At 39.3% G+C, this 16,434-nt stretch overlaps 1 protein-coding gene across 1 annotated transcript in view; it reads left to right on the plus strand.

The window, feature by feature from the left end:
* SORCS3 (sortilin related VPS10 domain containing receptor 3) overlaps positions 1 to 16,434 on the plus strand; it is a 437,279-nt gene that overhangs the window by 382,833 nt on the left and 38,012 nt on the right. Inside the window, exons 16-18 of the mRNA XM_047762685.1 lie at positions 417 to 550; positions 12,335 to 12,448; positions 15,695 to 15,866. Of these exons, the coding sequence (XP_047618641.1) occupies positions 417 to 550; positions 12,335 to 12,448; positions 15,695 to 15,866 (420 nt within the window). The remainder of the gene's footprint in view (positions 1 to 416; positions 551 to 12,334; positions 12,449 to 15,694; positions 15,867 to 16,434) is intronic.

Consider the following 16,434-nt stretch of genomic DNA (forward strand, 5'->3'; position numbering starts at 1 on the left):
AATACCATATGATATTACTTATACCTGGAATCTAATATACAGCACAAATGAATATCTCCACAGAAAAGAAAATCATGGACTTGGAGAATAGACTTGTGACTGTCCAACGGGAGAGGGAGGGAGTGGGAGGGATCAGGAGTTATCAGATACAACTTGGAATAGATTTACAAGGAGATCCTGTGGAGTAGCATTGAGAACTATGTCTAGATACTCATGTTGCAACAGAACAAAGGGTGGAAAAAAACGTATACATGTAAGAATAACTTGATCCCCATGCTGTACAGCGGGAAAAAATTAAAATAAAATAAAATAAAATAAAATAAAATAAAATAAAATAAAATAAATAAAAGGTGAGGTGGTTTAGTTCACCTTCTTTGTGTTTTTCTGCCTCTCTCACTGTTGATTTTCTTCCTAAGGGGGAGCCTTGCGTCATGGGAGAAAGGAAAATTTTCAAGAAACGCAAGCCAGGCGCTCAGTGTGCCCTGAGCAGAGACGCCTCAGGGACAGTGGTCTCCGAACCATGTGTCTGTGCCGACTGGGACTTTGAATGGTGAGTCCCTTCATATCTCGTCACCAATTCCAACTAGATATTTGCTGGTTTGGGGGATGAAGGTGAAGATGAAGTTGGGGAGAAAGGCATGACTCAGAGGTAGGAGGTGTGTCTGCTGGCCTGCAGGCCTGGCTACCCCTGTTCCTAGCCAGGTGGGAAGTCTGCATCCCTGGAAGGAGGACAGGAAGAGGCATTTTCACATGGAAGATCATGGTTCTAGCAGAACAGCATGTCCAAGGGGAGTTCTCATCTTCAGTGGGCAGCTGTCCTGGAGAGTCCCAGAGAAGCTGGGCTGGGCACAGAGAGCCCAGAGAGCTGGCACCTTGGACAGTTCCCTCCAGACACATTAACTCAAATTGTGTTCTTCCAAATGAACCCTTATCATGGCTTCTTTTTTCTCCCTCTAATGACAATCCCAGAGAATGACTTTGAATCTCATTTACTAGCTATTGACTCAGTAATTTCCAAATATTCACTTCCAGCTCAGGCCTGTATCTCTTCTTGGATAAAGACATTTGTGTCCATCTGTTTACTCAGCATCCATCTTCCTTTGAATTGCTAATAGGGATTTCAAACTTAATGTAGCCAAAGCAGAACTCTTCCTCAATACCCACTACTGGGAGTAGGCTCTCACTTTTCTTAAGGCTCCCATCCCTGGACCAGTTTTCCCAAATTCAGTAAAACATACAGACACCCACTCATTTGCTTAAGTAAAAATCTCAGGAGAGCTTGATTTTCCCCTTCCTTTACCCTCATGTCCAGGCCATCTGCAAATCCTTGTAAGTTTCTATTTCCAAAACACATTCTAACTCAAAGCATCTGTGACCATGTTCATTGCAATCTGGATCACTCCAACCATTTATTAACTCACTCTCTACTTCCCCTCTGGTCACCCTAAATATATATCATTAGAGAAAACAAAATTATATTTAAAAACCTAAATCAGATCTTATCACTATTAGGTGCCTCAGTGAAAACATCAACTCCTCAGAAACACCGTCTGAGATCATCTAATATCACTTTACCTGAGCACTCTCTGTCACATAGCCCTGTTTTGTTGGATTCTTAGTGTTAACCACAAGTAGAGATTTTTTTTTTTTTGATTGCTTTATAGCTGCCCATCTTTCCCCAGTAGAGTGTAAGGGCAGGAATTTTAGACTGTCTTTATTGTTGCATCTTCAGTGTCTAACCAACAGTAAGCATCACAAAGTTGTATGATGTTTTTGAATGTTGTTTCTTTGAGGAGAGTCCAAAGCTGAAGCTCAATTTAGAATTTTCATAAATTATTCCAGATTAAAAAAAAAAATTCCAAAGGAAATAGTCTGCATCTGTTAACCCCAAGCACCCCATCCATCCCACTCCTTCCCCCTCCCCCTTGGCAACCACAAGTCTATTCTCCAAGTCCATGATTTTCTTTTCTGTGGAAAGATTCATTTGTGCTGTATATTAGATTCCAGATATAAGTGATATCATATGGTATTTGTCTTTCTTACTTACCTCACTCAGGATGAGAGTCTCTAGTTCCATTCATGTTGCTGCAAATGGTATTATTTTGTTCTCTTTTTTGGCTGAGTAGTATTCCATTGTGTATGTATACCACATCTTCCTAATCCAATCATGGGGTTAATAGATGCTGACTATTGCCTTTGGAATGGATTAGCAATGAGATCCTGCTGTGTAGCACTGGGAACTATGTCTGGTCACTTATGATGGAGCATGATAATGTGAGAAAAAAGAATGTATGCATGTATGTGTAACTGGGTCACCATACTGTACAGTAGAAAAATGACAGAACACTGTAAACCAGCTATAATGGAAAAAAATAAAAATCATTATATATATTTATGTATATATATATATAGCATAAGGGCTCAAGTCTCAGCCTATAAACATGGAAGATAAAGGGAAGCATCAAAGCTGCATCAGTGCTTTCCTCCCATCTAGTAAGAGAAATAAGCCCAGATGGGTACAAAACAGCTGCCCCTGTGCAGCAGCCTCACCCTTTCCATCCTCATTTAATCCAGCCGTTTTTAAAGCTTGATTGGTGCTGCAAGCTATCTTTCATTTCCTACTTTCTACTAGGACTATAGCTGGTGACAGCAAGCTTGTTAGGTGACCATGACTGCACTGTATGAACTCTTCATCCATGAACTCATGCCTAGAACAATTTGACTTCAGCAAGAATCATCCGAATGAAATGGGACAAATTGAATTTAATTTTAATGGCAGAATCCCACCTGTGGCATTTTTGACCCTTCAGAAACAAAGGATATTTTCATATTTGGGGAGAATGAATTTTAATTATTAACCACAATCCAGAAAAATAGTCATAGCACTTTATACAGTAAGCCACACAGAATTATGGTACATGACATATTGATGTCAACCCAAATATTCAGAATATGAATATCAGGCTTCCCTCTGTCTTTCTGCATATTGCATCCACAGTAGCAGATGTTTTTGTTTATGTTATGCTACGTTTTCTCCTGTGTCTCTCTGAGCTGTGCTATACCCTCACCTATTGTTAGAAAGCCTTATAATTAATTGATAAAGAGTAAGAATTGTAACATAAATATTTTTCCTTCAGCAGTTTATGTTAACATTTACTAGTCTGGAAAAAAAATCCAAGCTCTGATATTCAGTTTTTGACCTTGGGAAATTGACTCTAATCTCTATGACTTCAACTCCTGGACTGTAAAATACAAATATATAACATGTATCTCATTGGGTCCTAGGGAGGAATAAATGAATTCACATACATCATTAAAGTGGATAAGGAGTTTATCCTAATGGTGCAAATAGCTTTTGCTGCTGCTGTTGTTAATCTTGTACCCCAGGGTTAAGTGGTCTCTGTGGTATTTTTAGCAACTAGCCAGAGCTCACACATTCAAATAAGCACTGTCTTCAATGTTGTACCTTTGGGTGTCATCCATTTTTTTCAATGGAAATGGCATTGCTTAAACTATTTCTGACTCCTTCTTTAGCAATTGCTGTCAGGATGCACTTGTAAGTAAAGCAGGAGGGAGAAAAGCCATTGCAAAATCCTCTATGGTTCTCACACTTGCAGTGGTAGAGGTACCACCTGGACTTTATGCCCTCTAATGTCAATTCACTATTATGACAGTTTAGGGGGGAGAAATTCAGCATCTGGAATGTAAGTTGACCAAGTGCACATAAATTGGAAGAGAGATGAGGATCAGATGCAAGTCTAGATAAATTCCATATTCTCCCCTGTATATAATGCCACTTCTCAATAAATCAGAGTCTTTATTATGTTAAAGTCACTTTATTTTTCAGAAGAAATAGGGTCACCAAGTTTGGTTATTATAAAATTAAAACTCAAGGTTTCATATAAAATGTTCTATTAATTCTAAACCAATGCCAAATGAAGTAGTTTTGGCCATTGGTACTAGAATTGTAGGTATAGGGTGTATGAGAAGACCATAGAATTTTAGGGGAAGATGTATAAGAAATTATATGTTTGCCTTTCCATAGCCAACCACACCTCATATTAAAAAGAAAATAGAACCACTTGAGTCTGAGGTAGGATAAATAAACACACAAGACTTGAGGCTGGATTAGTTGCCATCATCTGAGAACACACGCAAAAAAAAAAAAAAATCATGTGACCAAAAAAAGCATTTCTGCACTACTTTCGAGTATGGAAGAGAGAGTTGGATTTCTGAAATTTGTGTTCTTATGTTTGTTTGTGTTACGATGGTTTTTATGGACAGTGGGACTAAATCTTTAAATTTGTTTGCTATTTTTAAGTCAACTTCAATAACCATAGGTATTGTTTAAATATACTTTTTCCATCAAATAGAATTTGTTTATCATAAATACTCATGCTAAAAAGCTGTGTACTGTAACTGTGTCATAGCCCTGTCTCCTTCTCAATGCTCCTTCCTACCGGGAAGTGTTAGCAGAGGAATCTGAAAAACCCAGCTTGGTCAGTGTAAGTGATTATCTTGCACATTCCAACTAACTGTTTTCTGAAATCAAATCGGGTCATGTTCATTTGATTGATCCAGGCAACTTTTAAGTCTCAGAGACAACAGGGAGTGGAGACTGGAGAGGATGGGTTAAATGTCTTGATTTTGGTGGAAAAGTTAAGGAGTGCAGCCTGAATTCACAAAGGAAGGATATTTCCCACCAATATCCCTCTTCTGCTTGTAGAAGGAAGACTTTATAGATCCTCATACATGTTTATTGGTGGATCACCATTAACTTTTCACAACTTTCACCCTTCCATCCAGAGATGGTATCAGTAATAAGTATGAATTTTACATAAATATTAATATTTCTTTCTTTCTTTCTTTCTTTCTTTCTTTCTTTCTTTCTTTCTTTCTTTCTTTCTTTCTTTCTTTCTTTCTTTTTTTTTGCCGTTTCTTGGGCTGCTCCTGTGGCATATGGAGGTTCCCAGGCTAGGGGTCAAATTGGAGCTGTAGCCGCTGGCTTACGCTAGCGCCACAGCAACGCAGGATCCAAGCCGCGTCTGCGACCTACACCACAGCTCACAGCAACCCCAGATCCTTAACCCACTGAGCAAGGGCAGGGATCGAACCCGCAACCTCATGGTTCCTAGTCAGATTCAGTAACCGCATACATTTCTAATTAATGGTCTCATAAATCCCCAAGCCCCATGCTTACTATAGAGAACCACTTTGCAGTAACCTCCATCAGGGTATTGTTGAGGGGCCAGAAACAAATCCTCAAGGAGAATTCACTTTGTCAGAGACTAGTGGGTAGTCAGAAAAGGGGGTGTAAAGGGTCTGCTCTGAAGTCCTCTGAGGCCTCTGAGGAACTAGTTGCCCCCAGGAGGTCCAAATGCATTTGTTCAGTGAGAAACCAAATTAGACTAGAATTATATCCAGTAATTTTCTTTCCTTACTCACTTACCTACTCATACAGCAGTAATTTTACTGAGCACCTACTATGTACCAAGTATTTGAGATGTATTGTCTTACTTAATCTTCTCAACCACCTCCTGCAAAGAGAGTCTTTTATCACAGGCACTTTATAGATGAAGAAATCAAAACACAAAGAGGTTAACTCATTCAAAATAATATTCTGACTTCAGAGTCCTAAGTCTTTTTTTTTTAAATTTTATTTTCCCACTGTACAGCAAGGGGATCACGTTATCCTTACATGTACACATTATATTTTTCCCCCCACCCTTTGTTCTGTTGCAATATGAGTATCTAGACATAGTTCTCAATGCTACTCAACAGGATCTCCTTGTAAATCTATTCTAAGTTGTGTCTGATAAGCCCAAGCTCTCGATCCCTCCCACTCCCTCCCCCTCAAATCAGGCAGCCACAAGTCTGTTTTCCAAGTCCATGATTTTCTTTTCTGTGGAGATGTTCATTTTTGCTGGATATTAGATTCCAGTTATAAGTGATATTATATGGTATTTGTCTTTGTCTTTCTGACTCATTTCACTCAGTATGAGATTCTCTAGTTCCATCCATGTTGCTGCAAATGGCATTATGTCATTCTTTTCTATGGCTGAGTAGTGTTCCATTGTGTATATATACCACATCTTCCGAATCCAATCATCTGTTGATGGACATTTGGGTTGTTTCCATGTCCTGGCTATTGTGAATAGTGCTGCAATGGACATGAGGGTGCATGTGTCTCTTTTAAGTAGAGTTTTGTCCGGATAGATGCCCAAGAGTGGGATTGTGGGGTCATCTGGAAGTTCTATGTATAGATTTCTAAGGTATCTCGAAACTGTTCTCCATAGTGACTGTACCAGTTTACATTCCCACCAGCAGTGCAGGAGGGTTCCCTTTTCTCCACAACCCCTTTAGCACTTGTTATTTGTGGACTTATTAATGAGGGCCATTCTGGCTGGTGTGAGGTGGTATCTCATGGTTGTTTTGATTTGCATTTCTCTTATGATCAGCGATGTTGAGCATTTTCTCATGTGTTTGCTGGCCATCTGTATATATTCCTTGGAGAATAGTCTATTCAGGTCTTTTGTCCATTTTTCCATTGATTGATTGGTTTTTTTGCTGTTGGGTTGTATAAGTTGCTTATATGTTCTAGAGATTAAGCCCTTGTCGGTTGCATCATTTGAAACTATTTTCTCCCATTCTGAAAGTTTTCTTTTTGGTTTCCTTTGCTGTGCAAAAGCTTTTCAGTTGATTAGTCCTAAGTCTTAATATGTCTTTGTGTTTACCTTCCATATCCAGTAGAGTTCCAGATACAGAGTGCATTTATCATGTAGTAATGTAAAAGAGGGAGGGGAAAAATTGGGGTACCATAGTACATAAATTCACATGTGTCTGCAATCCATTCAACCTTTAGTTTTCTGCATATAATGCCCCATTAATCATAGCTTTTTCTATGAACTAGGTGTTCATAGAAATGCCTAGTAAAAAACAATCAAAGATGTATAAGCCAGAGTTATTGAATGCAAAGAAGGTATGACAACAAATAATAAAGGGTATAACTGGGTACTGAATTTCATGATCCAAACCTATGATGTACGTTATAATAGCCACAAATCACATGTGGTTATTTGCATTTTAATTAAATTCAATTAAACATTTATTTCTTCAATTTCACTAGCCACATTTCGGGTGCTCACTACTCATACCTGGCTAGTGGCTACTATATTGGATAGCATAGATGTAAAACATTTCCATTATCATGTAGGGTCCCATGGGGCACCGAGCATTGGTCCTACCTGCAAGTGCTGGGAATGGTTAGAACAAGGAGATCCCTGCAGACTGGAATAAGGATTGAAGGCTGCCTGTAGGAGGTGATGGAGCTTTGTAGATTTGCTGCTGAGTAAGTACAAGGAAAATAGGCAGCAGATCAGAGAAAGCAGATATGTGATGATTGTTGATGAGTGGTGGGATAAGGGCCGATGGCTAGCATGGGTTAGACTAGGAGAAATACTTGCATGATGGTTATTTGGTTTTTCAAACAATTTTTGAAATGATTTGGATGTAATCATCATTCTATCTCTATAGCTGTGTTTAGGCTTAAGCCTTAGCAAATGATAATCATGGCAATTATTATTCCATCATTTTTGTTGTGGTTGCTTCTCTTTGCTGAGTGTTCATGCTGTGCCAAAAACCCAAACCCAGCATGCTGTACTGTCTCCTAAAATGAGACAGAGACACCTGTGGAACACTAAGCCCCAAATCTCAACTCCCAAATGGGAGAATGGAGGTACTGGGGATCAAAAATGCTATAATAGGGTTGTGCATGGTCTTGGAGTAGGATACCCTGTACCACTGGGCCAGCAGAGATCATGACTTGGCTGGCTCCAGGAGGATCAGAATGTCATTCCCAGGGACTCAGGGGCCTTACCTACTGTTGGTGAAATGGATTTTCATGGGATTGTACTAATGCTGAAGGAGGGATCAGGCCTCTCAGTGATCACTTTTGGTGGACATGGTTAGCTGTGTACAATCTTGAACAAGGCATTTCTCCTCTTTTGGCTTCTCCTTTCCAACATGTCATCTGAGGGAACTGGACCCAAGGAATACACATGTTTCTTTCTATTCTGATGTGCAGAAGGTTGTTTTTTTTTTTTAATTTCTGAGCCTTTCCTTGTCTATCCCTTCTTTGGATCAACTAAGGCTCCCTCTAGGATAGGATTTGGAGCTCGTGCTGGTTCCTGGAAATGCGCAAGTGTCCCCCTAAACTTTTAGAAGTTCTAAATCCTTTCCTAGTCAAGAAAGATACAGAGGTGACTTATTTCTTAAAGGAAACTACTTGTGTGTTTGCAGAAGCTGAGGCAGCTTACTTCCCCAAGGCAAATAAAACTTTCTGGTACATTCTCTCCAAATGTCACAATTCAACAGAAAAACACCTTTCCCTAGGAAGCTGGAGAAGCAGCTGGAACGGCTTGTTTGCTGAAATCATGAAAACTCCAGAGCTTGGAGAGAGGTTGAGCAGTAAGGGAGATTTTAATATACATTTAGCAGAAGTTAATGAAGAAGTCCACAGCTTGGAGGCAGCCAATGATGTTTCCATTAATGTTATTAAATATTAATGAGGTGCCTTTTCTCTTTGGGGCAAAGCAGCATGCTTTTAAATTACTGCATCACTAACAGGTAGAAGAGCTGAACAGTACTGCTAAAGATGGTTAGGCTTAGCAAGAAGCATTAAGACACTTCTCTCTTTCCCAAAGCTGCTTAGACAAATAGCCTTCCTTCAAATATCATTAATATTTCTTAGGATTAAAATAACATTCAGTAGATTTGCCTAATAAAGCAATCAGGGGGTTTTCAGGAAGGAGTACAGACATACCACAGCCCAAAACTTTCTTTAGATAAACAATACTTAAACATCAGATATTCAGTGCTGTGCTGGTAAGTATTTAACTACAGGCTCTCTAGGAATAAAGTAATAAATAAGGTTTCATTAGTAGTCTTTGCTAATTTCTATAAATATTCCTACCATAGCCAATTTCAAGCTACCAACAGTACGTCGGTGAATGCAGAATAGGGAAGCACAACATGTTTTTTTACCGTATAGATACATGGGTATAAATGACTTTAAGAGCATAGATAATGTAACACATAATGACTTTTATCTATAATATTTATTGCATATAATATTAAATACATTAAATAATGAGGAATTTCTATGTTTTCAGTACTTATCTTTTGAATGTAATTTATTTAATTGAAATTTTTGTAGAACTTAATTTTTGATAATAGTTGTGTTTTAACAACTGTTAATGAACTTGCAAAATCCCAGGAATTTTAAGTTGGCTGCTCTCAAAGGCTGTTAGCAGCTGGCACAACACTGAGTCCATATAAACTCTCAGGCTGAAAGATCTCCAATCATTGATCAGGAGGCATAGCAAAAGATGACCTTGATAGACATATCCCTTTCTCTTTTTCTACCAGTATCATTTAAACACAAAGCTGGTCATGAACTTCACCTCTCCACCTCAATTTGCAATGACTTCAGCTCACACTCGCTCCGTGGACATCTCTTAAGCACTTGGGATATTCTCTGTGGTCCCCACTGGAAAGTCCACTGTGGACTTAAAGTCTCCCTGCAGAAATAGATCACATGCAATGAGAGATTAAATAAATTTAAATAAATTAGTGCATTTATTTAAAAATGTAACCAAAGTGTTTACTCACCCAGTAAATATTTATTCAACATCTGCAATGTCTTATTCTAGACTATCATAATATTGACAAAAAAAAAAAAAAAAAACCAGAAATGTCACTTCCTTTGTAACCACAATGTTTCCAAAATACGGCCACAAAGAATTTTGTCTGGGAAGGCAGATATGGTCTCATCAGACCTAGATATTGGAGAAGGATACACTGGAAAATGCCAAGCAAAGAAAAGGGTGGCGTAATTCAAAAGCCCAGGGCATAACACATACCAAGACAAAGGGAGTTGAAAGATTGGCTGGAGTTTTGTTTGGAGGAAGATGGTGAGAAGGTAGGGTAGGGTCAAACTGAGATCTTTTATATAATCTCATCAGTCAGCTGGTACTTCTTACCTGCACTGCTTCATACAGTATTCTTGTGTTCAGTTCCATGCTGCATTACACTGTGTTCTGCTTCATACTGTATTACTCTGTTCTTTTGTTGAGTTGAGGCATATTGTATTCCTCTTTCTAAGAGACTGAAACCCCCCCAAGGACAGGGATTATTGTACCTCTTACACAGGACAGGGTTCATATGAGTAATACATAAATGTGGAATTAAACTTTTTTTCCTATATTCCTTTTACTCCTGTCCTAGTTACTCATATAGACAATTTCCCTGTTTTCCCTGGACTTCAGTTAAATCATGGCTCAAAGAATATGGAGGCAAAAAAAGAAAGGAGGTGTGGGTCCAGAGAGAGTGATTTCTCTGTTGTTTTATGTTTCATTAACACTCAGTGGGTCAATATTCAACCGTCTGGATTGTTCTGTCCTGTCTGTGGGTTCCAGGAAACCCTTGGATGCTTAATTTAGAAGCATGACTCTTCTTGCCAAGTGAAACCACCTTCAATGACTTGGGGCTGGTTACAAGAGCAATAATGCTTACTTTCTTGCACTTTCTCTACTCTGGCATTTATATTTCTGGTAACCTTATGAAACTCCAAGAAGTAAAGCAACACCATTTATGCTTCATATGGAAGCCCCTCTCTCCTAAATGGGTCCGTGACTTCCTCATTTTGGAGTGTGGGAAAAAGAAGAAAATCTTACCTGACTTTCTTCATTTTATTAAGGCTAGGCTTTTACAGAAACAAGGAAAAGAGCTACAATTTAGTTTGGGGGTGGGTGGGTTCTGTTTGTTTGTTTTGTTTTTTCCTAAAGGAAACAAAGGACCTGTATTATATACAGTTGGGGAAATTTGAATGATTCTATGTGTAGATGTGAATGCAAATGTGTATATGTGTTTGAAAGGGAATTTCCAGGAAAAATGAAATAAAAATAAAATCAATGAAATTCATTTTGCAATAAGATGCGGAATCTTAACCCAGGAATGAATCTTGACCTTTAAAGTCATCTTCTTGATTGTCATCTACTTATTACAGTAAAACCACTGTGATCCAAAATATAGTTTTAAATTTAATGCATCCCTTGCACCCATCCCAAGCCAGTGTGTCTGCCACATTATATATGTTCATACCTCTTTAAATCTAGACTCTCCATTTGATAGTCCACTATGTCTTCTATATAGTGGACTCCAAATTATTTTGGGGTATTTCTTTTGTTTGTTGTTTATCTCTTCTTTTTTTTAAATAATTTTTAAAATTTTCCCACTGTACAGCAAGGGGGTCAGGTTATTCTTACATGTGTACATTACAATTACATTTTTTCCCGCACCCTTTCTTCTGTTGCAACATGAGTATCTAGACAAAGTTCTCAATGCTATTCAGCAGGATCTCCTTGTAAATCTATTCGAAGTTGTGTCAGATAAGCCCAAGCTCCCGATCCCTCCCACTCCCTCCCCCTCAAAGCCATTTATGATAAACCCACAGCAAATATAATCCTCAATGGGGAAAAACTGAAAGCCTTCTCACTCAAATCTGGAACAAGACAGGGATGCCCACTCTCACCACTGCTCTTCAACATCGTTTTGGAAGTCCTAGCCACAGCAATTAGGCAAACAAAAGAAATAAAAGGCATCCATATAGGAAGAGAAGAGATAAAACTGTCACTGTATGCAGATGACATGATACTATACATAGAAAACCCTAAGGACTCAACCCCAAAACTACTTGAACTGATTCATAAATTCAGCAAAGTAGCAGGATATAAGATTAACATTCAGAAGTCAGTTGCATTTCTGTATACCAGCAAGGAAATATTAGAAAAGGAATACAAAAATACGATACCTTTTAAAATTGCACCTCACAAAATCAAATACCTCGGAATACACCTGACCAAGGAGGTAAAGGACCTATTTGCCGAGAACTATAAAACTTTAATCAAAGAAATCAAAGAAGATGTAAAGAAATGGAAAGATATTCCATGTTCCTGGATTGGGAAAATCAATATTGTAAAAATGTCCATACTACCCAAAGCAATCTACAGATTCAATGCAATCCCTATCAAATTACCCATGACATTTTTCACAGAACTATAACAAACAATCCAAACTTTTATTTGGGGGTATTTCTAAGTCTGAAAATTCAGTGTTAAAATATGAATATTTGTCCTTACTGAGACTATTTAAAGAATATGTTACAGGGATTTTTTTTTCTTTTTTGGGTGGCTGTAGTGATTGTTTGTGTTTGTGCGTATATGTATTCTAACTTTTGCTCATGTTTACCAGTATGCAATATTCCTTTTCTAAACAGTGACTATGGCTACGAGAGACATGGAGAAAGCCAGTGTGTTCCAGCTTTCTGGTACAATCCAGCCTCCCCATCAAAAGACTGCAGCCTTGGTCAAAGCTACCTTAACAGCACTGGGTAAGTAAAACCCCGGAAGGGACTCTGCTCACTGTTTTCCTGTTTCCCTAAGTCAGAATTAAGGGAGCCATTGCTATTTAAGCAAGATGGAGGGTAGATAGAACTTGTTGATAGCAGGTGCCTTATGAGGAAAGCTGAAGAGTTATTTAGCTGAAAATAGCATTTTTTTTGAACATCTGAAAAATTCTGATTACCTAGATTTCAATACCTTTTGCCATTTTCTCTTGACTAAACATAGCTATTGCTTTGATCATCCCTTCTTTTCTGGAAAGAGATACCAGTTTGTTTCTTTGGCCCCAGTGGAAATAAATGAACACAAGTGATATGCAGATATTACCGTGTTCTCTATTAATAGATGAACTGAAGCTCTCATAGACTGATGATAAAAACAGAATGCAAATTCGAAAGGTCCATCCTAGGAACTGCTGGAATAAAATGGTCAAGGTATACTTTCTGCAATTATCAAATTATGTATGTTTCTCTCTGTTCACTTATTACTTATTCAGATGCTTGAAAAAAAATTCTTTGGAGGTTTGTTGTTTTCCTCTTTCTTTTGTCAATTCCATGATATCATACGGATTTGGAAAGTGGATTGGTAGCCTAAGACAAAACTTTTTAAATTTTAATGTGCTATGAATCACTCAGGGATCTTGTTAAAACACGGCTTCTGATTCAGGGGCTCTATAATGGCACTGAGATTCTTCATTCAACAAGTTCCCACACAATATCGGCATTGCTGGTCCCAGCATTCATCTTTGAGTAATGAGGGACTAATTTTTGTGGAATCCAGTCTCAATTCTTCCATTAGATCTTCTAAGGGCATATATAAGTTATTCAACATCTCACTACTTTTACCTTACCTGGTTATAAAATAGTGATAGGGGTACTCTCTACCTGAGTTCTACAAGAGAGAGAGAGAAAAAAAAGCAAAACACGATGCAAGAGATGGATTTAGTGTCTGAGATGCTCTGAGAAACATAATGTTTTAGCCAAGAATTTGGTTCTTTGGGAGGTATTCCTGGGATCTGAGCTGGGGTTGAAGCACTTTTGATGTCATTTTATGGTAGAGGGGTGGTCTAGGGATTCAAACCATTCAAACTACAGATCCAGCAGAGTGAAACATAAAGAGATGTGATGTCAGAGAATAAGGTGCTATGAAGTTTGAGGAAGAGAGATTTAATGGAACAAATGATCAGCTAGACTATCAAATTCCTAGCCAGAGCATATCTTGGACACAGTTGGAAGATAATTGCATTAGGGCTTCTCATATGGTCATGTGGCACAGGTAGGTGGCCCCAATTTTAAGCAAGATAGTTTTATCAAACCCCTAAATGGCCAACCAAATAAATCCAGGAGATGAAAGGGGAAAATGCTTCATTTTTTTCCAAAGGATTCACTATAAATGACTGCATACATCTCTAGGTTTCTTTTTTTCTTTTTTTCTTTTTTGACTTTTTGCCTTTTCTAGGGCTGCTCCTGCGGCATATGGAGGTTCCCAGGCTAGGGGTCTAATCGGAGCCATAGCCGCTGGCCTACGCCAGAGCCGCAGCAACACGGGATCCAAACCGCGTCTGCAACCTACACCACAGCTCACGGCAACGCCGGATCCTTAACCCACTGAACAAGGCCAGGTGTTGAACCCGCAACCTCATGGTTCCTAGTCGGATTCGTTAACCACTGTGCCACGACGGGAACTCCCTCTAGGTTTCTTAAATGAAGGTTTATATTAGAAATTATTAACCAGTTGGCCAGTTGAAGTTGAAGAGGAGGAGTGGATGATATCAAGTTTGCCTCAGGATATGGTACCCATCAAATTATCTGTCATGAGTAAAACTAAATATCTTCTAAATGACTAAAGGTCAGCAATAAAATATAGATTTAAAAGGTTCTATTACGTAGACCAGTGCTGAACAAAAAACTATAATATGACCACATATGTAATTAAAATTTTTCTAATAGCATGTCGAAAAAGGGTTTTTAAAAGGTGAAATTAATTTTAATAATATATTTTATCTTACTACATGTCTAAAATATTTCAACACGCAACCCTAACCACATTTAAGTGCTCGGTAGCCACAGGGGGAATGCAGCTAGCCTGTCAGGCAGGGCAGCTCTAGACCCATTATGAACTCAGTTGGCAATTAAAAATAACATATGTCTACAAGAGTATATATTGTAATTCCATCTGAGGGAATAACTACATACGGCATTAGCTTAACATCCTCTTGAAATGTCTGGTTGGAGATGCGGAGCTGTATTTGGGGGTAGGGGAATATCAGGTAGTGTGGAAGACCCATATCACTCATAAGGCATTTGGTTTCATCTCCTTTCAAGGCCACCAAAAAAAGGCACCATTGATGGATTGGTTAATGACTCCTGACATACAGGGTGAAAGATATGATGTGATACAGTCGTGATGATGATGGTGGTAGTGGTGGTGCATTTATTTTGTAGTTTGACCAGAATGTTGATTATACGCAGTCTCACAGATAGTGGTATGCCTAGAAATAATGTCTGTCCTGCAGGTAAGGGCAGTGGATGAACTCTCAGCTTGGCTTCAGGTGTTGAGGTCAGTGATCAAGCAGGATAATATGTCATCACTGTGCAAAGATGCCCTTTTCCTAGAAGGTTACGGTGTTTGTGGGGCTGTTTTTCCATGCAATCTTCACAGCAGGATTAAATAGGAACGTCAGACTTGTGCTTCTAGTCTGGCATTTGTGGTGAGTGAGAAATGAAGTGTTAGCAAGGAGAGAAAATGTGCTATAAGTGAACCCAGTAGCTCCAGAGTGAGGGATAGGATGTCCTGGGGCAGGGGCTGTGCAGAGAAGATAGGAAGAGGCTTAACTGAGTAATCTTAATTACAAGTCCGAACCAGTCCCTCCCTCATAGAGAGAAGCTCCAGCTTTCCTTGTTTCCCTAGTCCAGTGGGTCTGCCTCTTCCTGCATTATGTGTGAGCCAGGTATTGATTTTCCTTGACTGGTTTAGACACTGATCTGATACGTGGCCCACCAGGTAGGATCAATAATCATGTTTAAAGAGCGGCTCTTCCTGAGATGGAAGGATAGTGGTTTCTCAGCATTTATTTAGTTTCCTAAATGGCTGTCTTCTTTGGGACTCAGTTTTTAGGTGCAGGTGCATGAAACATCTGTCTCACTCTTGCTTTCTTGCACTCTACCTCATGTGCTTACGCAAGCGTGCACACGCAGGACACAAGCCACACTGCTGACAATGGTCTGTATCCTCAGGTATCGGCGGATTGTGTCCAACAACTGCACAGATGGACTGAGGGAGAAGTACACCGCCAAGGCCCAGATGTGCCCTGGAAAAGCCCCTCATGGCCTCCACGTGGCGACAACCGATGGCCGCCTGGTGGCGGAGCAGGGACACAATGCCACCTTCATCATCCTCATGGAGGAGGTAGGGGCAGAGCCACCTGGGACCCCAGGTCAGAACTCACAAGCAGGCCATTTCCCATTTCCAGACAGGGAAGAAAAGAAAGAACATGTGTTCCCACTGTCCTCAGAGCAAAGTCCGTGGGGAGAAGCTAAGACTTTGGGGGAAAAGATGAAAAAGATGAAAGAGAAGGGACCTTCTTCACGTCATCTCACAATACAGACCTCGGCTAAAGTGGGGCAAATGGGGCTCCCTTGACTCTGGAAGGTGCAGATCTGAATATATTATTTGAGGTACCCTTTTAGGATCTGCTTTGTTGAAATAATGCTTGTTACCATTAGCCTATATACTGCAGACCTTGCTAGAAGAAGGGACTTCACATTTGTTTCTATTGTTTTCAGGACCATCCCCCTTTTTTTTGCCCTTAATCCACTGATTAGAAAAGCCCACAAGGTTATCAAAGTGTCTTGAAATTATGACTATGAGGGTGGGGAAAAAAGAATCCTAATCTTTGAAACTTTTTTTTTCTCTTGCTTTTTTAGGGCCACACTGGTGGCATAGGGAAGTTCCCAGGCTAAGGGTCAAATTGGAG

Source organism: Phacochoerus africanus, chromosome 15, assembly GCF_016906955.1.
Source record: "Phacochoerus africanus isolate WHEZ1 chromosome 15, ROS_Pafr_v1, whole genome shotgun sequence".
NCBI classification, from domain to species: Eukaryota; Metazoa; Chordata; class Mammalia; order Artiodactyla; family Suidae; genus Phacochoerus; species Phacochoerus africanus.